This window comes from Dunckerocampus dactyliophorus, chromosome 14 (genome assembly GCF_027744805.1).
Source record: "Dunckerocampus dactyliophorus isolate RoL2022-P2 chromosome 14, RoL_Ddac_1.1, whole genome shotgun sequence".
Lineage (NCBI taxonomy): Eukaryota > Metazoa > Chordata > Actinopteri > Syngnathiformes > Syngnathidae > Dunckerocampus > Dunckerocampus dactyliophorus.
In genome coordinates this window covers 20,680,708-20,707,500 of record NC_072832.1, presented here as the reverse complement: position 1 = coordinate 20,707,500, position 26,793 = coordinate 20,680,708, and the positions used below count along the sequence as shown (strand labels likewise).

Below are 26,793 nucleotides of genomic sequence, written 5' to 3'. Positions count from 1 at the left end.
AAACAAACCTACACACTTCGTGCATCCTCCACAGAACAACATGTATCTTTCGTATGTTTTTCTTGTGTCAGGTTTCGGCAGTTTTTTTGTAGGTCACACTTGTGGACCCCCGTGTGTTTTGTGCGCCACACGTGCACTCCACATATACTGTATGTAATTAATGTGGCCATCGAACGTTCGGATATTTTGTACGTCCTCCATGCATGCCAAGATTGTACTCCTTCATGGTCACAACAACTACATTCTGCACAAAAAAAAAGCAATCTGGGGAACACCAAAAACCACACAGCCAAAAAATCTTAAATCTGGTTGTGATCTAGGCTTAAGGGACAACCCAGCCACCCTACGGAGGAAATTTTGGTCGTTTATACCCGCAATCTTGTCCTTGTGGTCACTACCCAAAGCTCATGACCAAAGAGGAAAGCATCGACAGGTAAATTGAGGCTATTTTATGAGAAAAATAAAATACAAAAACATTTACTTTACTCGCAAAGTTGGGGTATGTCATCCGGAAGAGTAGAACCACTGCTCCTCCGCATTGAGAGGAGCCAGATGAGGTGGCTTGGGCATCTGGTCAGGATGCCTCCTGGACGCCTCCCAGGGGAGGTGTTCAAGGCACGTCCAACCGGTAGTAGGCCTAGGGGAGGACCCAGGACACGTTGGCGAGACTAAGTCTAAACTGGCCTGGAAATGCCTCGGAACGCCTCCGCTGGGAGGAGCTGGACTAAGTAGCTGTGGAGAGGGAAGTCTGGGCTTCCCTGCTTAGGCTGCTGCCCCCGCAACCCGACCTCGGATAAGCGGAGGAAGATGGATGGATGGATGGATGGATGGATGGATGGATGGATGGATGGATGGATGGATGGATGCATGGATGGATGGATGGATGGATGGATGGATGGATGGATGGATGGATGGATGGAGTTGGGGTATGCGATCACATTGCATGTGCTTGTCACTTCTATGTATAAACTACCAGTCAAAAGTTTTAGAACACCCCGATTTTTCCAGTTATTTATTGAAATTCAAGTCGTTCAAGTCCAATGAATAGCTCGAAATGGTACAAAGGTAAGTGGTGACGTGCCAGAGGTTAAAAACGGTAAGGTTACCCAAAACTGAAAAATAATGTGTCTTACAGAATTATACATAAAGGCCTGTTTCAGGGACCACAAAATGGGGTAATAAGCAGTTCTTCAGAAATGGAGGTTGATCAAGCCTTGGCAGTTGGTGCAAGAAATTCCTACAGGTGTTCCAAGTTCTGGAGTACTTACTACCTCCTCTGTCTGCATAAAACAGTGTTCGGAACACACTGTGGTACTATACCCTCATGAACATCAGTCGAACAGCATGGTACTGGAGAAAGTCATTTGTTGCTACAAAAAGGGCAAGAAAAAAGGGAATTATCAATGGAAGAGAGACAGACCATCTCAACACTTAAAAATGTGTGTTTTTCCTCCAAAGATATTGGGGTGTTCCAAAACTTTTGCCCGATAGTGTATGAGCCACTTGTGTTTGTTGCGTAGGGGGAGAAGTTGGTTGTCTTTTCGAATTAAAATGAAAAGTACCTCTCTAAAACTTTCAACAGTGCAAAACTGGTCAAAAGACTGTGCTGCCACGCCCGTCTAACCTTGTAAAAATACTGTCACCCACACACAAAATGGAGTTAAAGTTACATTTCGTGTTCTCGTATAACAATAACATATAGTGAAATGGGACTTCTCAAAAGCTGTCCGTAGCTCGCAAACAGAGGCCCATGAGTCAAAACAAAAGGCACAAGAGACATAACAATAGAAACAAAACATAAATACAATATTTATAGCAATCAATAATCACTCCCCAACAAACCTCCCTCAAACCCAAAAAGCATCCAAAGTGAACCAAGACATATCATGAGCTCCACACAATGTATCAGACACTGCATGGAAGTAAGACACAAGGGCTCAGAGCTACGTACAGTACATTAATACAAGTCCATCACTTTTACTTTATGATTTGAGCCAAGATGGGTTTGTACAAATCAACATACTTTAAGTAGCTGTTTTTTCAGTCTGTTAAAAACAGAGTGATGATGATTTACAGTTTATAGTGCTGTCTAACTCCGAATACTGTATGTGGACCATTACAGGTTACACTAAAACATGTCCCCGTAAGTTTTTGTTCCTTACGAGTTGTATTCCCTTCGTGTTGTAGCCAAGAGTGGGAAAAGTTATTGGAATGAGTTTACAGAGTTATTGACCGAGTTCTTACTGTCGTTACTGAACCGGAACTCACATTTGTCTCCTTTAACCCGTTCACTTACTCTGCTGCCGCTAGCTAAATTCAAAAGAAAACCAGATAACATGGCATTAATTGTGCAACTGTTACTCAAACTGTATTTGTATAAATGTATTAACCCTGTGGAAAAAGCTACACATCTGCTTCTTGCCTCAAATCAACTCTCCTTTCCACTTCCTGATCCTGTTTGAGCTGCTCGCTCGTCATTGCCGAGCCTAGCACTCGAAGAACCCAGGCGCTTGTGAACGTAGACTCACAAGCCTCACTCGCCAACACCGGCATGAGGGGGCCGACAAGTGAATCGTGAAACTGACTTGGGCTCATAGGTTTAGTGAGTTGTACACGTGCAAGAGTTTCACGGGTGACGTAGACGCCGCATTGAGCGCCGAATCATACGTCGACATCACCGCCATATTGGATGTGGCAAGAGAGAATGGGGAAGATGCCTAATTCATGTTGTGCATGGAATTTACCAACCGGTTGACAAGCCAAAGAAGATCTCACAGGATTACCAGTAAGGCTGAAAAATACTGATTTTCGGGTGAATCACCCTCATTCGTTTTCCACAAAAAAGTCAGACCTCACATTCGCTCGGTGCAATTTTCCTTCCCCTCATATCGCTATGTAAGACACTGCAGACACAAGTACACACAGAAGGGGAAAAAAGACAAACATGCATTCTTTTCTCATTCTTTTGGAACAGCGTTGCGTCAAGGCCGACAAAAGCAGTGAGAAAAAAAACAGACTGTAGGCGGAGGACGTCTTTTTGGGAAACCCTGCAGGCCAAAGACAAATGCGCAAGCATTTACAGAAGACTGCAGGTCACGGTTGTATACATTTTATTACAGTGACAAATGCATTATGCTTCTCATATAAAACCACAAAAGGAGAGCCCCACTGAAAGGCTTGAATGCTTTGTAGGTTTACAACAACCAGCGTGTCACAAAATCAACTCCAGAATCAGAGAAGAGAGTGAGCGAAAAAGAAAAGTGAAAAAATATGGTGCTGATTTGTTTTATTTGCCCAGGTGGTGCAGCCAGTGGCTAGTTTGATTGTTTAATGGGGGGCAACGTGGAAACTGTTGCCACTTGTCGGTCCTGGGGTGGGAAATAAAGTTTTTACTATATTTTCATGTCCAACACACCTGAACCTCGAAAACATGAGCTCTCAGGGCTTCCACTGGGTTTGCCAGACACATAAAAGACAAAATATAGAACTGATGCAGATCTTGAGTGTTTGTGAGTTCTTGTAGGTTCTATGGAAACTGTTACTATACGTTGCGCGACTATGTATGGGGGGTGTCACGAGATCTTGCCAGATTAAAACGTGATGTAATTTCTCATTCAGAAAAAAACTGTCCAACGATAATAAATAAATAAACTTGAAAATGAAAATGATCTCGATAATTTGCCGTGTGCATGCGTCTCTTGCCTCCAAATATGCACTCTGTGCATTAGTTCAGTACCTAGACCAGCCGTTGGCAACCTGTGGCTCCGGGGCAGCATGCGGCTCTTCAGCCTCCTTGTTGCGCCTCTCACGGCAAGATCTGATGTACTGACACCGAAACAAGTCTTGGCACTAAAAAGATTTCATTGAAAATAAAACACAGACATTCAAAAATTGTCATTTTGGCATCTTTTTTTACATTATGATGTGGTTTTCGGTGGATTTCCTCCTCATGTCCATTTTTTTTCAGTGACTATTCTTTTATTTTTTTATTGTGCATCATCATCCGCTTCCTGGATTTGACTTATTGCTTTCACTTAACAAATTATTGTTAAGTGATTTGGCATGAGTGGGTGTGGTCACAGGGAGGGGCTAGGAGCACGTGAATGAGTGGTCAGCGGAGGCACCTCTCTTGTCCCTTCTTCACCTTTCGGCCTTCCTAATTCATTATTGCCTGTGAATATTCTCATTCATCCGGATCATTGTGCTCTCAGGGTATTGAATTGATCATAACTGGACTACTCAGCTCGTCTTAGAAGACATTTTGCCTCTCATCCGAGCATCATCAGTTCATGCTCAAAAACTAACTAGGCCAAGTCGACTAGAGCTGTCCTATCTAAAACTAGTTAGGACCAGTCGACCAGTCGGTTACTGAAATAAATTTTGTGTAAATACCCGTATGTAATGTTGTGTAATTTTGTATGTTGACTGTTAAGCGTTAAGCGTGCTAAGCGTTAACGCCGTAAGAAAGGCTAGGAATACATTGTACACTGTTGTCCGCTTTACCCCGCCCACCTCTCTTGCTCACCATCATGGCGGACATTCTGCTCCATGCCATACTACACTGTTGCATTCATTTTTTGCGGCCGGGTCGACAGTCCTAGTCAATTCTAGCGTCCTCGGTCACAACAAACGTGGACACGAGGACAGCAACACAGCTACTGTCAGCGTCAGGTGAGGAGAATGCAGTAGATGAAGCTGAGAGTGACGGTTTTTAATCACAAAGATGTGAGTATTAAAGAGGTAAACTATATTAAATGTCGTTTAATGTTCTTATCCATTACAGTAAAAACGTTGAGATGATTCACTAATGTTAATCCACCAGTGGGAATGTAAGAACTTTATCTAGTTTAAGAAATAGGATAATTTTCTCATGTTTACACTTGTTAGAAGATGATAAACATGAATATTTCCATTCGTTTTGGGGGGGGGGGGTATATAAACATGGCTAAGTAACGAGCAACTTAAGATGACAGATAACTCTAACAGATTTCAAACACAAGAAAAAAGTGGCCTAAATGGAGGGCCCCAATGGCCCCAGGTTTGCATTGGGCCCCCAAATGAGAAAATACGCCCCTGGATAGAACATGTGTTCTAATGATAAAGCCCCTACGCAGTTGTGAGGCAGGTTACATCTTCTGGCTCTGTCACCCGTGTCCACTGAAGTATCCAAGTGTTTCTTTCTTTTCTACCACTCATTCCTGACCAACAAGACTGTTTTTTTGGTGGCTTGCCCAATTATTTACCTTGATGTCTGTACGTCTCATTTGCGCAGGAGCGCCAATTGTTGCGGCGGTGGGGGCACACACACAACTCTGCTGGAAAAGGCTCAACCTGACCGGTCTGAAAAGCTCACTCAAAAAACAAACGTCATATTTGCTGGATAATGAAAACAGCCCTTTATACATCCACAAATAAAGCCTATATCTTGCCATTCACACACACACACACACACACACACACACACACACGCATATGTCAGTGAACTGAACGACTAAATGTATGTAAGAAGAAGTTGAATTAATTAGGTCATATTTCAACCAATCCAGCACACCAGCCAATATTAGTTTGTTGAATCGTCAGTTTGAGGTTGTCTATGAGTTAGTATCAAGTCACGCCTTGGCTAAAGAGGCTGAAGAGTGTGTAAGCTGAGAAGAAGGGTGCGGTGGCTAGAAGACATTGTGCTGATTGATCCTGACAGCTTTATGAGGCTTTGTGACTATTGAGCAAACTGAGGGACATAATTATGTTTGCTTAAGGACATTCTGTGAGAGGAAGCCATTATACGTGTGCTCATACTGTTAGTATGTCAAGTGAATGTGTGTCTCTGTCTATGGGAGCAGCCCTTATCAGCAGCGGGTTGCCACATATTCACCATTCAGCATTCACAACCCAGCAAATTCACAGATTTTTGGTCAAACGGATACTTTTTTTCTTTGAAAATAGGTCATTTTTTCCACTCATTCAGCATAAGTCGGTTTTAATTTCTAAATACATAATAATACAGGTAAAATGCATAGCATACATGCACCACTGTTAGAAAGCCCAAAATGTTAACATGTTCATGCTGCAATGATAACTTTATTTGGACGTACCATAGTTGGATGCCGAGTCGCTGAAGTTTGTTTGTCTATGAGAACACTACTTAGTGCTAAAGTTGACTCCCTTTTCATGTGTTCATGGATCCATTCATCCACTTTCTGTACCGCGTGTTCTCACTAGCATCGCGGGTATCCTGCAGCCTATCCCAGCTGTCTTCAGGCAAGAGGCGGGGTATACCCTGAACTGGTCATCAGCTGTTTGCAGGGCACATATAGACAACATTCATTAGTGAAGAGTACCTCCATATTTTATACGTTAAATGTGTTTTGGAGCTGAATCAAATTTAGTAATGACAGTCACTTTTATTGCAAATGTGTATCTGAAATGGGAGGAAAACGTCAACATCAAGCAAGCAGGATGTTTTGGAGGTTGGGGGTGCGCTGTGTGTCAAAAATAGACATTTTTATGGGTGGATCATTTACTTGCGGTTTTTCGCCATTAACTACGGGTCCGGGAACGTAAGTCGGCCGAGTATAGTATATACAGTACTAGGGGTGCACTTATAATTATTGTGAGATTGTGAGTGAGATTACCTGTACTGTGCTATAGGGTGAGAGGATGGGCAAATCAAGCGCTCCTTTTCTCCTACGTGTGACGTGCTGTAAAGACGTGATGCAAACAAACGTGGCATCGATTGTGTGGGACCGCCCACTGCCTGCACGCTAGTCACACCAAACACTCCGCAAACACTTCATAGCGAGAGAAAAATAAAACATGGACCCTCAACACATCAAACCCCAACCTCGGTGGGGTGCTGCTAATTTTTTTAAATGTTTTGTTCACAGTGGTGATGTCATGATATTTGGTAGACTAATCTACGGGCACCATTTGCGAAATCCAACTTTGTTTGAGTTGTTCTTACCTCCAGGTGTGCACAAACTACAGTCAAATGTACATAAATTAAAAAAAATAACAGGTATAAAAACGTATTGGTTATCAGTGTCGGTCTTGAGAAGCAGGAAGTTATTGGGATTGAAAAAAACATCTCTCATCCCTGGTACAGTATATACAGTACAGTCATCCCTCGCAATATCACGGTTCGGTTATCGCTCCCTCGCTTTATTGCTGTTTTTCAAAAATGTATTAATGAATCAATGGTCACTGTTTTGTGGTTGACTATGGCCCAGTGTTAGTCAAAAATATTGAAATGCAAAGGCATATGTAGTATTCTGGCCACTAGACGCAATGTTTTAAACCCTTTCTTAAGTTTAAAATACAGTAAATAAATTGTTGGCTAAGTAACAGCTAGCTAGCTAGCTTGCTAATGGTTAAAGCCATGGCCGTGTCCCTGCAGTGATCCCGTAGTCTGCGTATTGCAGTTGAGCAAAGAATAATAGGAGTGGGGAGGTGGCCACAGGGGTGTTATTTTATGTCTACAGGGCTCTAATAATGGTAAAGATTGTATTTAGAAAGTCATAAATAGGTTTTCTACGCTCTAACTACAACAATGTTCCATTTATTGATACTGAATCTGACTTTGCGGAAATTCACTCATCACGATGGAGTCTGGAACCAATTAACCGAGATAAACGAGGGATGACCGTACGGCACTTTTAAGTAGGTCTGTGTACGGGTACTTAGAGATAGCATAAAAACCCAGGGGAAAATTGTATTCTGCATGGATATACAGACACACACGCAGTCACCGAGTGCATGTAGTACACGTCCAAAGACTGGCTTTCATTTATTTGGGTTCAATTTTAACTAACCAGAATCCAAAACAAAGTCAGTTTTGGAACACTGCTTACATTCTATATCCACGTGTACGTGAAAGATCTTTTTCTTCATGCTTGCTTACGTGAGTAAAACAATTGTGAACATGAGGACATATATACTGTAGCGTGGCACGTTCATGTGTGCTGTGAAGGTCGGCGATACGAACAAGGCAACAACCCCTGAGATAATAACAACCACAATGGAGATAAGGGACAAGTGCCAATATACTTTCATTTTTTTTATTAACTGTTTTTCGATAAAGGGACAAAATGGGGGTGTGAACAGGATTATGCAGACATCTGCCAGAAAACACAGACAGTGGTTTTCTCATTACAACTGAACAGGTACTTAAAACAAGTACAACTGGAATTAATAAAGAGCTTGGTTTGTCAAATGACCATTGGCCACAAATACAAAAGAAAGAAAAAACAGAATCAGAATGAAAATATACTTTAACATAAAATATAAAATTAAAATGAAACCAAACCAAGGATTGATCCCATATCTCTGTTTTGAACAGAGCATAAAGGTTATAATAAATAGCAACTCCCATTGCAAAAGATAAAGTTCAAGTTCAAGTTACAACAAACAGCTTTCAGAACAGGAATAGAAAACGCTAATAACAAAATATTCCGCATTGCCATTTACAAAAATTCCCGACTCAAGCAGTTTTCTCCACGTATCCCCGGTCAATTTTAAATATGCTTTGCATATGAAAGTTTACCCAATCTAAATAAAAAGCACCATTTTGCATTTGGCAATGAAAAAAACTGCAAAACATTGAATTCTTTTTAGATGTACTTATTTTGACTGGTGTTTTGTTTATTTTTTTAATCCATGTACTGCATATGATCTTTTTTGAATTTTTCTTTCTCTCCTTTTGTTGGAATGTTGTCAGGTAGGAGGGGTAAGAGAGACAGAAGCACACAACAGAACAGGCCAATGTCAGCTTGTGTTACTGCATACAACAATGGCAGCAGGATGGAACGAGGGTCCGAAGCAAAAACCAAAGAAGATATGTACAACAACCTCTGTAGACAGGAAAACTGAGCAGTAGCCATCTTATGACCAAGAATGCCTCCCAATGCCACGCACGTTAGCTGCTTTTTTTGTATTAGGTTTTTCCTTTTATCTCTTTAAACATACAAATAATTTGTACTATATTATCCTGCCAAATTAAAAAAATATACCGTGGCAGCTTGGGATTTTTTTTTTTCCACTACCAAAAAAGGTATGGTACCTTTAGAGAGAACAAGCAACAGTTAAAAATACGAGCCTCAATATAAATACTATAGTACCTACTCTAAGTGAACATGGAATTCAAATACAGTTCTAGAAATACAAAAAAATTGACCATAAATGTGTTTCAGTATAGGAATGGACATGTATGTGCATTTTCCTATATTTTAAGTTGTTTATATATTCATATATAATCTTACTCATTTCCCCAATGCAAATTGTATTTCAACCTGAAGAGCTGTGAAGAGCCAAGGCAAAAGAAAATATAAAACCATCACAGATTTTTTTTGTTTGACTTTTCTTTGTCCTTTTTTTTTTTAAATATTTCATATATACTGTGGTCGAAGTCTTGAACATCACCAAGACGCTGAGAAAAAGAGAAACGACAACAAACTTAACAGTTTACCCTAAAAGACAGCGAAGTGTTATTTCCAAAAAAACTTTTATTTCCATACCGAGAATGAAAGGAACATTTATACAAAAACAGATTCTTGCAGTGCGAGCAACAAGATTTGAGTGTTTATCGTCGAGTCTACAAGGTCTAGAGATGAAAGATGGCAAGAATGACACAATGCAGCCTCTTAAAACCAATGTGAACATTTTGCATTCATGCCATTAACACCATAGTCTGTTTGGAACCAATTTCAGAGTGCTGTCATTTTAATGTGCAGACCTTGGGGTTTGTTCGAGGTAACAACGTGACAAATGTTCTTACGTAAAATGGCAAGGGTGTGTAATTGAACTATTATGCAACTGGGATTGCTGTCACCACTGTATTTTACTGCTTTTACCAGTCGAACCCTTTTCCCCCTTCAGCGTGAACTTGGAATTTGAAACAATGCAAGAGAGATGATGGTACTTCCAAGTTGCGTGACGAGTGCTTTATTGGATACAGTGTAAAAGAAAATAGGAAAGAAATAAGAGGTCTCCTTTTAGGGAAAATAATCATCTTGATCTTGATATGATATGTGGGAATTTTACCACTATATCGATAAATCCGATAACATTAAAAATAATTCAGATAACCGATAATAAAAAAAACAAAGAGCTCCAATGAGGCGAGATTACCCGTACTGTGCAGGTGAGTAAATCAAGCGCTCCTTTTTTTCTCCTCCCTGTGATGTTAATGGCTTGTCGTAACTTCCCCTGACCTCACTTGTAAACAAAAATTCACTTCCGGAGACATTTGCCATGCTAGTTGGACCAAATGCCCTGCAATGAGGGGAGAAAACCCACATCGAACCTTATCAGTCACCTGAAACGCCACATCGCTGCCACGCCTGGGGCATGTTGCGCCATGGAGTTTGAAAAGTGCAAGGTTTGCCAGAGACCTTTGTGGCATCACACCAGCTTCTTGGAGCATGTGCCCAAATACAGTGCATCTTGCTGGGCCACGCCAGGTGGCTCCTCCCGCTCTATACTCCGGTTCTCCTGACCTCCGTAGCAGCACACCGGCTGCTCGAAGCATGTGTCCGAATATAGTGCACTTTGCTGGGCCACAGCAGATGGCTACTCTGGTTCTCCTGATAGTAATGGTGTGGTAGTTGTAATGTCATGATATTTGATTAGGACAAATCAACAGGTACAGTTGGTCAAATCCAAATTTGTTTTGAGTCCTTCTTCCCTCTAGGTGTTCACAAACTACACTGAAATCTAAATTTAAAAAGTAGATATAAAAACATTATCGGTTATCAGTTATCGGTTATCGGTTATCGGTACCATATCAGTCTTAAGAAGCAGAAAGTTATCAGTATCGGTATGAAAAAAGAAAAAGATCTTATGCATCTCTGGTTAAAAGTGAAAGCAAACAAAATGTGCTCTCCATTTGCCAACGCACACTGATTAAAATGCTCACTCTTTTTAAGAGCAAAGGGGCTATTTTTGCTGTAGTTCATAAATGCCGACCCTGTTTTGATACAATGTAACGTCAAATGAAATATAATCCCTATCACACGCACGGATTTTCAAGTTTGTTGTAGCTTTCTCTCTTTCTAGCGTGAATTTATTTCTCACTTGGAGGTCGTGTATGCCTTAATGCATCGTTCCACGCACCACAAATCAAAGCAGCGTTGCAGGTTTGTGCTAACTTAGAGACATGTCACTTGTATCCCTCAAGTTCAGGATTGTACATTACAGGTAATTGTTTTTTTCCCCCCTCAAAAGTAGCTCCTCATCAGAAACAAAACTACACATATTCAGATATACACAATACTGGTCGTACCATGCTCATTGTGAAATCTGTATACGGAAGAAAAGCCCATTGAACATGTACTAGGTAGCTAAATGATGATTAACTAGAACTCTGAATCTTTGATTATGAGTTGTCACAGTCAGGTGCTTGATGCAAGGACCTTTTGTTGGTGGTTTCAAGAGCCTAATGTGACCTCAGACCTCTGGATAGGATTATGGCCAATGTAGTTTTAAGATATCAAAGGCACTCTTTCTTGCTCTACTAAATGATAGTACATTTTAAAGTCACCATCGTGTTATTGAAATTTGACTTCCACTAATATTATTCATTTCAATCATAGAACAATGTGGTATTTTTTTTTAACCCTGTGTGAACATGGCATCTTTTAGAAAGATCAGGATAAGTGCATTTCCAGGGTTTCCAGAAGAGGGTCATGGTCATTTTCCATGTAACAACACAAAACTGTACATGATATGTGTTACAGGGTGTATGCAGCATGGATATACTGTATCTTTCTTGTCCTTTCTCTTTTTGAATAATAAAAAGAAAAAAAACATAACAAGAGAAAAACAGCAACACATTTACTCAACAAGTAACCAACCAGGGACAAGTTATTTTCTTTTTTTTCTTTCTTTTTTGATTAGCAAAAACATACTATGCATGCTGACAAATTCTTAGAAATGAAAACGGAAAAACTCCAAAAAGAAAATAGTACACAACATGTAATTTATTGCACAAGAAAAAGGCTCAAAATGTTGCCTCAATGCAAGAGTATTGCCCCGATACAGATCATGCATTCAATGGGTAATGAACACAGGCTGTGCTGGTGCAGAGTACATGGTCTTAACTTTCCACCAGCCTAGTGAAAGTTTGGGGTGAGTTTTGGGCGTTGGGGCAAAACTGCAAGAGTCTAGGGATAAACAGGGAGCTAATGGCAGACAGCTGCAGGGAAAAGGTCCCATAGTTCGGCCCTCTACTCAGACTTTATTTCGGTACTCATAGGACGGTCACTGTGCCATTTTTTCATGTGTTTCTCCAAGGTGCTATAGACACTAAAGGGCATCTGACAAATTTCACACTTGTACACATCCTTGCCCACCTGACCATGGGTCTTCATATGACGGGTAAGTTTGGAGCTCTGGGCACAAGCGTAATTGCAAAGCTCACACTTGTATGGCCTCTCCCCTGTGTGGCTGCGCCGGTGCACAGTCAAATTACTACAGTTCTTGAACACCTTGCCACAATACTCACAAGTATCACTCCTTCGACCGTCCTTGGAACTGGGCCTCCCTGGACCCCCGAGATGAGGTGTGCTGCCCCCGCTGCCTGTACCACTGCGGCCCGACATCCCTCCATCGAGTTCTCCCGGAGGAGTTGAGAAACGCAGACTGCCATTCTCTGAGGAATGCTCGGACGAAGAGGCAAAGGGCGATTGTCTGGAATCCCCAAAGTTCAGAAAAGGATCCTTGAGTTGTCGAGAAGCGGCGTAGCCAGCCAGCCACTGCGAGTAGACGTTCTCTGTGTTGGGGATTGTGGGGGTGGGCAGGTCAAATTCTTTTTCCAGCTTGATGCGTTTAGAGAAAGGGCTAAGTGGACTTGGGCTACCCAAAAGCAGTTTCTTAGAAAGGCAGACAGAGGCGGACTCATTAGGGGATGCTCCGCGCCCGTTGACTGTTGAGACAGAGCCCTCCTCTCCACGATCTGTTTCCGGCACTGAATTAGCATCACACATCTCCCGATTTTGTGGATGTCCTCTGTTAAGGTGGAGGTGGAGGTGGTTCTCTTGGGCAATTGCATTCCGTTTGTGTGCATTAAGGGCTTCGCTGAAATGCTGCATGCTTGCTGCAAGACCTATTCCCTGCATCACCTCAGGGAGTGAACGTGGAATGGACCCCTCATCAGTCACTCCGCCTAGTCTGCTTCCAATACTGCCGTTGTTTTCATGTTGACGTGCCGCGTCAAGGTTCAAGCCGAAGTGGTAGCTGTTGTTGTTTCGTCTAGCTGCCCTCTCTCCATGATGTTCCTCCTCTTCCTCTCCTTCTTCTTCCTCTTCTTCCTCTTCTTCTTCCTCCTCCTCTTCTTCCTCTTCTTCCTCCTCCTCTTCCTCTCCATTTTCACGCAGGATTCGGTTGTTTTCACATTTGAGCTTTGCCACAACTGACTTAAGGGCATTGCTTGCGCTGCCCATGTGTTCACTGGTGCCAGGCTCTGGAGAGGAGGCCGTCGAAAGTCCATCTTCTGACTTGCCGGTGTTTGGCGAGGAGGATTTGTGCATGTGAGTTTTCATGTGGCGCTTCAATTTACTCGCCTGAGTGCAGGCATGGTCACACAAATGGCATTTATACGGCTTTTCTCCTGTGTGGCTGCGCCTGTGCACTATTAGGTTACTCTGAAACTTGAAGGCTTTGCCGCAAAACTCACAACACTTTGATTTCATCGGAACGTTGGAGGAAGGTGTTGCTCCAGCAGAGGTGAGCGGAGTGGTCGGAGTGGTCTGAGAGCCCACTGGTGACTGCATGGAGCCTGGCAGAGGCGGGGGTGTTGCAAGATATGGGGTTTTGTTGCCCGTTCCACCTCCTGTACCGATGCTCCCTACTGCTGTCTGGAATGGCTGGAGTAAGCGCTGCATGGGACCAGGCCGGCTGGGGGATAGAGGAGGAGTGGACCCTGAGGTGTTACCCGCCAGCTCCCGCAACCGCCGGGAGAAGTCCATTGTCGGAGGGGGTTCCATGGGAAGAGGAGGATTGAGGCGCAGCACCCTGTCAAAGGCACTCGGGTGGTGGGCTGCCAGCGCCAGCTCCTCTGGGCTCAGGTGGTGGTGGTCCAGGTGGTTCCTTGGAGGGGGGCTGAAGATGGGTGGTGTTGGAGGAAAACGCTGATGAAGCACCCCAGCACCAGCCCCAAGTGCACTTCCTGCTCCCACACTGTCCCTTCCCCCTGAGCCTGAGCCTGGGATTCGAAGGAGATTGAAGGGGCTTGCATCAGGAGGCAGATGGAGGCCGTGAAGGGGAGGGTGAGAAGGACAATCTGCGCCCCCACCCAGGGAGGATGGCCCACCCATGCGCGGGGTGAGGGGGCTGCCATGTTCACTTTCCAGGTAGATACGGAAACCGTGGGAGTTCTGGGCATGCTGCAGCAGGAACCAGGCGCTGCCATATGACTGCTTACATGTAGTGCACGTGTAGGTTGTCGGTTCTTCTTTGCCTGTGATGACAAAGGGAAAAAAAGGACACGTTAGAAGTATGTATGCTTATGTCAGGCTAAATTCAGTACAAACTAAAAGCTTAAGTTCATTTTTCCCCATCAGTAATATCACAATACCAAATAATTACACAATACCAAGACATGACCAAATACTGTAATGTCCCTGTCCCTCATGCTTATGTTTTATAAGCATGAGGGACGGAGTCTTGGTTGAACCAATCACTTTTTGCAACCTTAGGCCAAAGTGTTACAGCTTTTAAAAACGGTTGGCACATGGTATGACAAGTACAATGGTACCTCTTATCGAGGATAAGGCCCACATGAGTAACATGTGACAATAAGCGTGTGTGTTTCTTTCAGTTTGCGCTGCTAGTCTAAAAATATCCCTTTGAGCTAAATGTTCATTCATTTCAGTTCAATGGCAATACATGGTCATATGCAACACAGTGGTGTTACATCTTCACACTAATGCAAGTATGAATATTGAATATATCTATATGTTGTAGATACACATGTGTGTGCGCGCGCGTGTGTGTGTGTGTGCATATCTACTCGTATCGGTACTTAAAAAAAACATACTAATTTTGCCTTTTTCTTTTTACAGAATTTTGTGACATGCAAGTTAAATAGTCATAATATAATAGAATGGTAATTTAAATAATTGACAAATATAAATAAAATGATAACTAAGTAATTAATTCAACAATACGGAAAAATGTACACAAAAAATTGTTTGCAAAATGTGCAAAAACATTGGCCAGATTTTACAGTATTATAAACGCAGACACTCCCGCACCAACTGGAGCAGAAATTGATAACTGGTATACAATTGTGGTCATGTCAGGTGACTGTTTCAATGATGTTTGCTCGTTAATCCCACATGCCTGAGCAACCAGCTTGTGTTATATGTTGAATGCACCTTGCCGTTAGCGTGACTGGTGGATAATGAGGCAGGGTCATATTGCTGGTGTAGACAGCGATGGAGAAATGCGTGTGCTCGCCTCTATACTTACGTTTTGCCACTTCAGTAATAGTAATATGTTCTGCTGTGTGAAGTTCATTTGAAAATCCTTATGTTTAATTATGTGATACACAATATTGCAGCTGCAACTAAGGATTATTTTCATAGTTGATTAATCTGAAACTTCTAGTTTCGATTAATTGAGTGATCGGTTAGGACCAAATCAATATGAACCAAACAGTTGGTGGTTTGGTCCACAACATATCAGAATTGAGGCAAAGATGTCCATCACTGTTTTCCAAAGTCCAAGCTGATATGTGTGAATATCTTTCATTCATTTTCTATGCCGCTCGTCCTCAGTAAGGTCGCGGGGGTTTGCTGAAGCCTATTCCAGCTAACTCCGGGCGAGAGGCGGTCGCCAGCCAATCGCAGGGCACATACAGACAAGAGTCGCCAATTAACCTAACGTGGGAGGAAGCTAGAGTACACAGAGAAAACCCACGCGCATCAAACTCCAACGAAGATTCGAACCCAGACATTCCATATCTCCTGACTGTGTGGCAAACATGCTAACCACTAGGCCACCGTGCTGCCGTGTGTGAATATCTATTTTTGCCGAAAACACAAAGATAATAGGATGGATGACTATGGAAATTCAAAAATATTCACATTTCAGAGGCTGAAATGAGAGGATATTTACATTTTTAATAAAAAAAAAAAACTATGAATCAAACACTAAAATATAATGACTTATTGGATAATCTATTAATTGTTGATTCAGCAATTCTTTGCTGCAGCGCTACACAATGATACAAAATATCAGCAAAGAGAACATCTATGATGTCTGTTACAGCAGGCATTCATTCACAATCACCATACTGATCAACAAATAGCTGGTGTGTAATTATGTAAGTGTTAAATTGTGTGTGAGAGTGTTGCATTTGCCTTGTGAAATCTCTTTTTCTGTGTCTATCCTTTCCAACACATGATTGTCCCACACGACCACAAGAGAGGCTTCTAAATTATGTATCATTAAAATTGGCACAAATTACCACTAATGTGTCCACCTGCATGGGATATAACCTCCGAACATCATTTGCATTATCAAGACTAGACATGGTTAATCTTATTCAATCATTCATTGTTTTACTCTTGTTGAACTATTCACTCTTTATTATTAGCAGGAGGCACAAATTGAACATTACTGTTATGTTGGGGAATGAGCCAAGTGACACATTTCAAATGTAGGTTCCTGCACGTTGTACCCATCGTGTTCTCCCGTAGTATCATTTTCCAGCAACATAAAAACAAGGGATGTCAATGAAAAAAACAAAACAAGACCAAACTCTGAAGCTAATATGTTCCTTTTAGACTGGTAGCTGAGATTTGTCCCTACACTCACTGAAACTGTAAGGTTAATGGATTTTAGAGTAGACCGCTCCACTCCGTCTTTCTGTAATATACTCCCATCAACCACTTCATTAGGGAAACTCCGCCACTCTGAGGTAGAGAAATGAAGTGAGAAAGTGGAGTGGAGACAGAGAGATGAAGGCAGGGGGCGGGGAGTTGAGATGCAATAGGTGAAGTAATCCTTTCAGTTCAAATAAATACACAATGACAAACATCTGCTATATAACTTGTTAGCTCGAGTACAGCAGATGAAGAGGAGGAGAGGAGGGGGGGGTAGCGCGTGTGACGATATCGGCTGATTCCTGACTTACAGGTAAATGTCAAAGCTCCTGGTGAGACTCTGGAGAACAGACGCAAGCTCAGTTTCAGAAATGTCCTTACACTCAATACCAGCCATGCTACGGTGACCAGCTCAGGCATTAAGCTCTATTAAACCAAGGGCATTGCCTGGACACTTAAGTGGTGCTAGATGGGAGAGCGAGGCAGTAAGGCTGCTTGGCTCGTGTTTCACTCCTTTACGAGTGTGTGTGTGTGTGTGTGTGTGTGTGTGTGTGTGTGAGAGAGAGAGAGAGCAAAATGTGAAGCGAAATAATGATAATGCTGAGTGCAATTGCATTAAATTATCTAAATTGCGGGTAATGATTTTGGATTGTAACACAATGCTACTTAAAAAAATGTATACTTAATTGCTAAAGGAATATATTTCACACCAGCCACAGCATTTAAAAAAATACATATTGGGTCTTGGGTCACAAACTGTGATAAAGACCATGTGAAGCAAGTACGTGTATGGACTAGTGGTGTGCAGCTCAGGGCCAGTAAGGCCTTCTCTGCCGGCCTAAATGGTAAACGAAGCACTGAATTACATTTAGTGACCTTAAATTCTAGCATTTGCTCTATGAAATTGTATTAATTCATTCCCAATCGTCTATTATCTTGCAGCGTGTTTCTTGGCTGCACTGCTTTCAGTAGTGTAGGTGTATATTACATTTTTTTGTGCAGTCAGATTTCAGCTTCTGTGTGTTGCCATGTCAATGTTATCTGCCCAGGGCCTTCAGAATCAAGAGTGCTGGCCCCTGTCACATACATACCATTAGCAATGGGGCTGTTTCTTTAACCAATCAGATTTCAGATTCACCTCTCAGGGCCAGCTAGGTGGCCCACAGTGACATCAAATTTGTCCATCCTCTGACTGGTTGATCAGAGCAAAGCTGTTCAACAAGCCAAGTTTCACCCACAATGGCTGACTGAGGAGGAGAAATTAACATCTGTGGTGAGTAGATGCATTTCATTTCAAAGGTTTTATATTTTTGTCATGTTATTTGATAAATATTGATTCCAAACTAGGCCAGGTGATGTTGTAGCATCGATTTTCGGAGTTGCCTGAACCCTCAATCACCGAGCCGTTCAATATATGCTCTTTACATTTGGCTGAGCATCAAGTTTAGCACCAGTGCCACCAATCACCACTGGAAATTAGTTACTAATGCTCAAAGTTACGAGCAGTAATGTAAGTCAGAATTATCGGTGACTTTGTATTCAAAGATAAGGGGACTTTTGTTATTATCAATACTGCATTGTTATCACGTAAATCCGTTATCACTCATCATGTTGGCGCTCTCCTTACTGTAACCTCCAGTATGGAGCAGTGAAACATCTAAATGTATTCAAGGGATGCATAGGCGGCTGTTTTTATCAGTACGGGTGGTACTTGTGTATTTCAAACAGCATGAAATGAAGCCAATCAGCTGTACTTTGAAATTCTCTTTGAGGATATAGCACTGTCTGTTAGTCTGATCTTCATCCAGTCATTCTGTTCTATAAATTAGCTGGACTATCACTATTACATTTCTTTCAGGCCAGGGACAAACAAACACAAATGCCAAGTCTTGTCCACAATTAAAGATAGACATTCCATCATTTTTAGCCTTGCATGAATTTCATCCATGTCTACAATTAGACTTTTCTCCATTTACCAGCCATTTCATTCGTTAGACTTATTTTTATACCTGATTTCCATCTTTTCTGTTCAATCTAAGCTCCCCATCCTCGAGTCTGTTTCAAACATCAATGGATTTGTGGCAGTGTCCTTGGCTGTGTCCATCTCTACGTCGGATGATAGTAATTGATGTAATGGAACATTGCTAAAACAGGATTAAGAACGCTCACTGGGAGTGAGGGACAATGGCTCTGAATCCAATTTGGCATTTATATCTACACCTCAGCCTTTTAGGTTTTACTGCTTATATTTGCATCTGGGCATCACTGTTAACCTTCATCCCCTCCTTCTTCACCCTAAAGGAATTGTAGGAAACGTTAGGTTCTGATAGCTTTCTTCATTTAATTATGCATGTTACGGTGAAGCAAGTGCAAAACTTCGTTGTATCTGCTGCTCTGGCTTGGTGATATTTTTCAAGGTAAATTCAAACTTCTGACTGAAGTCCAGTAATTGAGTATCTACCCAACATATTCATCCTAAACGACTAAATCCAGGGCAAACAATTGGAAAGCAAACAGAGGCAATCTGTGTCCTGTCAACACAGTAAAGTGACTGCAAACACTCAAAAAGGCAGAGCATTGTTTGGATGGAATTATGAAACACAGCAGGAATGTCCAAACTTTTTCCAGCGAGGGCTGCCTACAGAAAAGTGGAAGGGTACATTTTGTAGCTCGAAGATGCTAAAACCAATCCAATCTAGGTCATTATATGCTAAGCTTCTTGAAGAAAATATTTTTATTTTGTTTTATATGAGCCAAATCAAAGTTATTAGTGTAATATATAATAATAAGTCGAATTAATAATTAATTCATTTCAGTTTTCTAAATATGCCAAGGGTAAAAAAAAATTATAATTACAAATCCGTGGGCTGCAACAGTAGGATTCCTTATTTAGAAATGGAATATTTTCATAGTTCAGTTAAACAGTTAAGTTAAATAGTTAAGTTAAATAGTAAACCTGTTTACTGACATTATTAGAGAGAGATGAAATAGCACACCTATAGTCACCTTTACACTCATGTTACCCAATATAATAGACATAATAATAGAACATTTTATTTGTGATTTTTATTAGGGATTATTGTGCCTGTTGTGAGATAATTACTGACACCCAGTTATACTAAATACTAATACTAATACTACATCCATATCATCACATGTGTCTTCTGAATGCCTTATATTTCTATTTTACTTCATTTAGTCATTTTTTTGGCTTAAAAAAATTGATTTAGGCAAAACATATTTTAAAATTGTTAAATATGTATAGTTTCTTTTACTAATAATAGGACGCATTCAACCACAAAACAGCATTTATTAATATATTTTTGAAAAAAAAATGTGATAGAGTGAAGCTGCGGAATCTGTAGCGCAGTATATTAAATATTAACAAGTGGAGGAGACTGCTTCATGGCTCTGTAGAAACATGACGTCATGATATTATCATCTTCAATTGTTGTGACTCGGTCCAACCACAAGTCTTACGAGCCAATAAACTGGAAAAGTATTCCATGTGCTTTTCCAGTTTATGGGCTCATAAGATTAACCAGATAAACCAGGATTGGCTCAGTCCGTAAGAGGGCGCAGAGTACTGCCGAGGTGCCCTTGAGCAAAACACTGAACCGCCCCAAACCTCAGCTCACCCAGCCTCTGGTCGGACATCTGTGTCCTTGCATGCCTGTTTGAGTGTGGTCTGGTTCTGTGTGGTGTGTAACATAATATATGGGATTATAATTAGTAGAATAAATTCAATAAAAAATGACAGCTTGGCCTTAAAAATACAGTAGATCGCCACTTTTTGTAAGGGTTACGGTGCAGGACCACCAGCAAATGGTGAAAATCCGCAAGTAATTGAGATACACATAAGAATGTCTATTTTTGACACACAGTACACACACCCCCTTCTAAACCCTCCTGCTTGCTTGACATTGACAATTTCCTCTGATTTTGGATCAACATTTGCAATAAAAGTGGCTTATGAAATGATTTGATTAGATTCAGCTCCAGAACCTTCCACGCCTCACACACTTATTAAACACATTCAAAGTATCGAATGTGTAGGTAATCACCACTAATGAATGATCAATGAACAGATGGAATGGGGGTCACGGGGTAGAACTTTTATAAGGTTCACTTTTGCGTCTAACGGCGACGATGGGGCGTTCAAGGCCCGCTGAACAAAGTGAAATCTCAACGCTTGACAAAAAAAACATCATCAGTGAAGCCTAAAGACATAAGCATGTAAAAACGGTGGGCTTTTTTTTAAACAGTGGTACATTTTACCTGTAGTATCACCTATTTGTAAATTATTATTATTATGATAGAGTGACTGAGGTGCATTTATTGCACAAAAAATGGACTATTCTCGAAGAAAAAACATTTCTTTTTAAACATTTGCAAGTCTGTGAATGTTGAATCGTTAAAAAATTCTCACATTTCAGTTGTGTCAACAGTACGCCTGCAGCTACCAGTCATGGGCAACTCTTTCCACGCAAGACAATATAAATGTTTTTAAACGACACAAAACAAGAATAGATTTTCGACCATGTTTGATTGCACGCTGTGTGTGCGTGCTCCTGCTAAATAGCCACACACTCTCTCTCACTCTCGCCTTATGAGCAAAAAATATCAATATCGTCTGTCCGTGTGTGTGTGCGTTTGTGGAATATATCAATACCTTCTGTCTCTGTGTTTAGAACCCCTGCTGAGCTACAGACTGTGCTATCCGCAACTCTCTCACTTGTAATCTAGCATGTGTGTGTGTGTTTCTGTATGTGTGTGTGCATGTGTGTGTGCAGCAATCGACCGCTAACCATTATAGCTGCAATGTGCAAAGTTTTTTTTCTTTCATTCTGTCATACCATGCACACTTTGACGCTCAGGCGCACATACACACACACACACACACACACACACTTACAATAATGCATCTTGTAAAGGCTGTCCTAATGACAAAGCCTGCACTTTTAGACTGTGTTTTTAAATGTAATTAAATGGATGGCGACCTTTGTAGAAGCATGTGCACTGTGGCAGTAAGCTTGCATGTGTGTGTGTGTGTGTGTGTGTGTACAAGTGAGTTTGTGTGTCCATGTGGAAGGCCGGCACCCCTGATAGCAGCGACAGCCTCCACTTAACCCTAAACCACCATGGTGAAATTACAGAGCATCCAAATTACAGCACTTATGTTAGCCGGGAGAGAGAGCGAGACGGGAGGGTTTGAAAGACAGAAGGTGGTCCTCAGTGTGTCTGTGCTTGTGTTGGAAGCTTCTGAACTGAGTTACACAAGAGTCAGGCTTTAGTCTACAGACACACAAATGACTGAGCCTTTGTGGGCCACTCGAATGCAGAAGCTTCCTTTCAACTCTTAATCTCTTGCCGTTTCATCAGATTTAATTTGATCAGTCCATCTTGGTTTGGACTGAGGCTGAATAATTGAGGCTTTTGATTGATTGCGTAAAGCTGACACTGTTCTCCTTGCAGGACCTTTACATTAGAAGAGAACAAGAGCAGCTATGTGTTTACTTTTGTTTCCACAAATGTATATGTTCAGGAGTTTGATGGCAACAGATCTAACACACACACACACACACACGTAGGTAGTATTGAGCGATCTGCGGGGACCAGCAACAGCTGCCAAACAGGACAATTCAGTCATCATTGTGTATGTGTGTGCCGGCGTGTGTGTGTGTGTGTGTGTGTGCAGTGTGCGTGCTGCAGTGACCGCTGTAGGAGATCACTCTGAGCCGAGCAAACACCTCAGCTGGACGGAGGCCCACACATAAACACACGCACAGCACTTTGCTTCCTCTCCTCATCTAATCCCTCCTCCGCACACTTGGCTTCATCCCTCCATCTGTCCATCAACACTGCATACAGGTGGCTGTCTTCTCACTCTCTGTCTTCTTTTTCTGCTCTGAGTGGCCCACTGTGTGCCCTCCTTTTTGTTCCCCCATTCCATCCATTAATCAGCTTAACATTCTCCTCTCTCGCTTGAGGTTTTCGCAGCGACAGAAAGGATGCGATGATGAATTAGAACCGATCGATTACAATTACAGTAAAAAATGGCACAGCACTGGGACGGCCATAAAAATGCTTATTTTGACACTCTAACACAAACCAACCAAACAGCAAGCGCAATACTGTTTTGTGTACTTGTGGCCTTCCTAGTGTGCCTTGCGGGTTATAAATGAGAATTAAAAAAAATGTTTTGTACGTATATTAGTGTGGAAGTGTCTATTCCAAAATCCTAGTCTGTGTGGTATAGTTACATTGTGTGTTCCACATGTGTTACTTGTGTTAATTTTGGTTGCACAGATAGTGAGGTAGCCATTTGGGCCGGTAAGCTCCTGTTGGTTTGTGATGAGTGAGTCAGGGTGTAAATATTAGTGCTGTCAAGAGATTTAAAAAAATTGAGAGATTAATTCATTATGATCTGTAATTAATGTTGATTGATCTCTTTTAAATCTCACTTTAAAAATTTGAGAAAAGCCATCACCTGGAGGGGTTTTCATTTAAAATTCATTACATTATTATGGCAGATCAATCGTTAGCTATGGCTGCACTTGTGACTGCGTGGTTTGCATTGATGGCTGCTTCGGTGGTAAGCAAACCTCTTCCTATGAAGAAGGCATATCACGCTACCTTTATCAATGGTCCCATCTGGGCGTTTTTGAAATGTAAATTTCCCGGAAACTCTCCTTCCTCCATTTTCATGTTTCCTCTCCGCTACTCCCTGCTCCTCACCTTGCCCTCAAATACAATGGGAGCCAATGGGATTGATGCTAAACAAGCCCAAACACAATGGCAGCCAATCAAAATCCACTTCAGGTTGTGACTGACAGTTGTTTTTCCATCCTCAACAACTCAAGCACAAGAAGCCCAACACATAAAAACGGACTTTATAAAAAGACAACTCGCATCCGGAATCAGGAAATAAAAACATTTGATTAACACAAAAAAAACAAAAATGCAAGATGACAATGAATGTTTTAATTTGACTAATAAATATCAAGTTGATTCACTGCATATAAAGAACAACTCCTCAGGCAAGTCTACTTTCTGTGCAACTCAAGCTTTGCCAATGTAGGCCAAGTTCCCAAATGCCTGCAGAACCATAAGACAACTATCGAAAATAGCCCAGACTAGCAGTCAAACTAGTGTACTAGCCATCATTACACTTCCATTTTTTTTAAAACATAACAAAAGTTTTCTCCATTATTATTATTATTATTATTATTATTGTTATTATTATTATTATTATTATTATTATTATTATTATTATTATTATTATTATTATTATTATTATTGTATGTATTACAATTATATAAGAACATAATATATTATCTTCTTTCATATTATACATTATTGTCCATATAGAGTATTTTGTGTATTCTATCAGTCCCTTCTTTTCCTTTCCACCAAGTTGTCCGCCTTCCGGCCATCCCTCCATTCTCCCCTCCCAGGTGGGAAGTACTGGGAAGTACCGATCTCTTTAATTGTATTCATTTAAGGCTAATCGATAGGAGACATATTTAATACAAATTTATGAGCGTAAGCCATCAGCAATAAAAAGCCTTTACCTTCCGAGATAGCGCTGGTTTGTGGTGAAAGAGTGAAAGAAGAGTGGAGGAGGAAGGAGAGGAAATCTGTGCCATCCTGCCTTTAACACAAACAGCCTCCCACTGTCTCACTGTTGACCTTGGAGAGATACAGTTTAGGCTGCAGCAAAAACACTCCGATTCAAGATATTTTACCCCGCTGGTACTTTTCAGATGAGGCTTCAACTTCAAGTGGGTCTCGGGTGTATTTGGGGAGCTTTTTCAAGCATTTGATTTTAGTACTCAGCTCACAAGTGGGCTTCAAGACGGGCTCTGGCAGTGACAAGTCATATGAATTGGTTATTTTTTATATATTTTACCAAAATATAGCAACTCTTTAATCTGCTCAGATGGTACAGTAGCTTCTCATAAGGAGACCAGTGTTCCTCTTATCGCCACATCAGCTACTTTAGTGGTCTGTAATACTGCCAGAGCCAGCTGGGCACTTATTTGCTGTTTTTGTTTGTTTGTTTGTTTGTTTTACTCATATTTTGTGAGTGCTGATGATACCGTTCAGAAAAACATTATGATACATTTCTATTTTAGAGCAGAATTTTAAAAGATGCATCTTACAGATGGTTAAAATGCACATTCATCACTGTTGCACTGTATTGTGGCTGTGAAACTGAATGTATGGAGGGCTTTTTAAGATATCGATTGCAGGTCGTCTCCGACACAAGTCATTTTTGTGCAAAAAGGCAAATGAGGTGAAATTCAGCGATCGTGAGGGACTTAATTAACTCACAGATTTCTGGTTAAGTCTTGAGCACCAACATGAACACCAGCCGTTGTCACAAGAAGATGAAGCACAGAGACAAACTCCCCTCCAGCGTCTTTCTCAACCTTGTCTGATTAACAAACACTGTAGACTTCATTCATTAGAGCTGCAGTCACTACACCCTGAGAGCCCCATCGATCCCCCAGACATTTTATAACGGCTGGGGAAAAACTGAGAGCAATGACGGGGGGGAAAAAAGCAAGCACGACAGGCAGAATATATGGCTGTGTTAATATGAACCGAACAGCAGTTTACCTGCCTCTTTAACTGTGTGCTTCTGTGTGTGCAAGCCAACGGGGATGGATCTCGCAGAGAGAAACCCGTGCTGTTCGCCAAAAGAAATCTTTTGTCCTCCAAGAGAAACAAGGTGTGCAAGTACTAGAACCACAACCGAGATGAAGGAGACAGGTTTTTGGTTTGTGTGAAATTACCAGACAGATGTACTTGACAGACCTTTTTAAGAGCCTTATTTAACTTCACATTTCATTTTAACATATAGAACAGGGGTCCCCAACCACCAGCCGTGGAACCGTACCGGTCCGTGGGTGGGTGGGGCCGCAAAAAACAGAAGCAACAGAAGCAAATACAGTCGGCCTGTGTTGATAGCTGTGAATTGGTTACAGATCCGACCGCGTTAAAGGAATTTCCACAGTATAGGATTCAATGTAATAAATGGAATTTTTTCATAGTTACAGCATTGTTTAACTCGCATTGGGACTTTTATGCAGCAGGGACTTGTGAGATTACAAGCTAGCGAGCTAACCAGTTAGCCCCAAATGTATTTCTTCTAAACTTAAAAAGTCAAAAATGTACCACTTCCACTCGGGATGAGAGTAGAACTTGTTTTTCACTCTATCATGGCTGACTTCATGTCTCCATGCAGTGTTAAGGTAAGGTAATGTCTCAATGTTTTGTATCATTACTGCCGCCTAGTGACCAGAATACAACATATTTGCATTTCAATATGTTTTGACTAATAATAGACCATAGTCTACTATGAGACAACTAGCATTTACTAATTAATTCATTTTTTTTCTGAAAAAAAACTCTCATTCACCGTAAGTTGGCAATTTTTACATGTAGGCCTGCCACGATAATCGATAAATCAATTAATCGAATGATAGAAAAAAACACTTGCTAGGGCGCTTGCTGGGGCATTTGATCTGCGAAGTGAATGTATAGGGCGGGTCGGTGGTGTGCGCTTGTGGACGGTGTCGCTCACTGCATTGCAGGGGAGGTGCAGCCTTTCGGTGCGGTTCGGTTGAGGGGCCTGTATTTCGGCAGATGTTGGAGCATGCTGGACGGTGCGGGTTGCCTGGGAGGGCGTGCATGCATGGCAACGGTTCCTGAGAGGTGTGGCCGAGTGGAGGAGGACGCATTGAAGTACAATCAGCAACATTGCATTTTACACCGCTGCGGTCCAGCTCAAATATGACCCCCGACATTAGTTTAACAATAATAATAATAATAACTGCATGTGTGTGCGTGTAGGTTTTATTGGAGTGTTGTTTTTTTTTCTTAACAGAGACGCTCTATATAGTGTAGCGTCGCCGGGAGCACTTGTTGTTTCCCAGCACGCTTTGCTGTACTGTACTTTAACGAC

General features: G+C 41.5%; 1 protein-coding gene across 3 annotated transcripts in view; it reads right to left on the bottom strand.

Moving 5' to 3' along the window:
- Positions 1-7,761: 7,761 nt before the first annotated feature.
- bcl11aa (BCL11 transcription factor A a) overlaps positions 7,762-26,793 on the bottom strand; it is a 58,449-nt gene continuing 39,417 nt past the window's right edge. Inside the window, exon 3 of one of the 3 annotated variants that reach the window (XM_054798314.1) lies at positions 7,762-14,449. In XM_054798314.1, the coding sequence (XP_054654289.1) occupies positions 12,219-14,449 (2,231 nt within the window). In that variant the 3' untranslated portion in view covers positions 7,762-12,218. The remainder of the gene's footprint in view (positions 14,450-26,793) is intronic. The other 2 variants (XM_054798315.1, XM_054798316.1) reach the window with 2 other exon arrangements.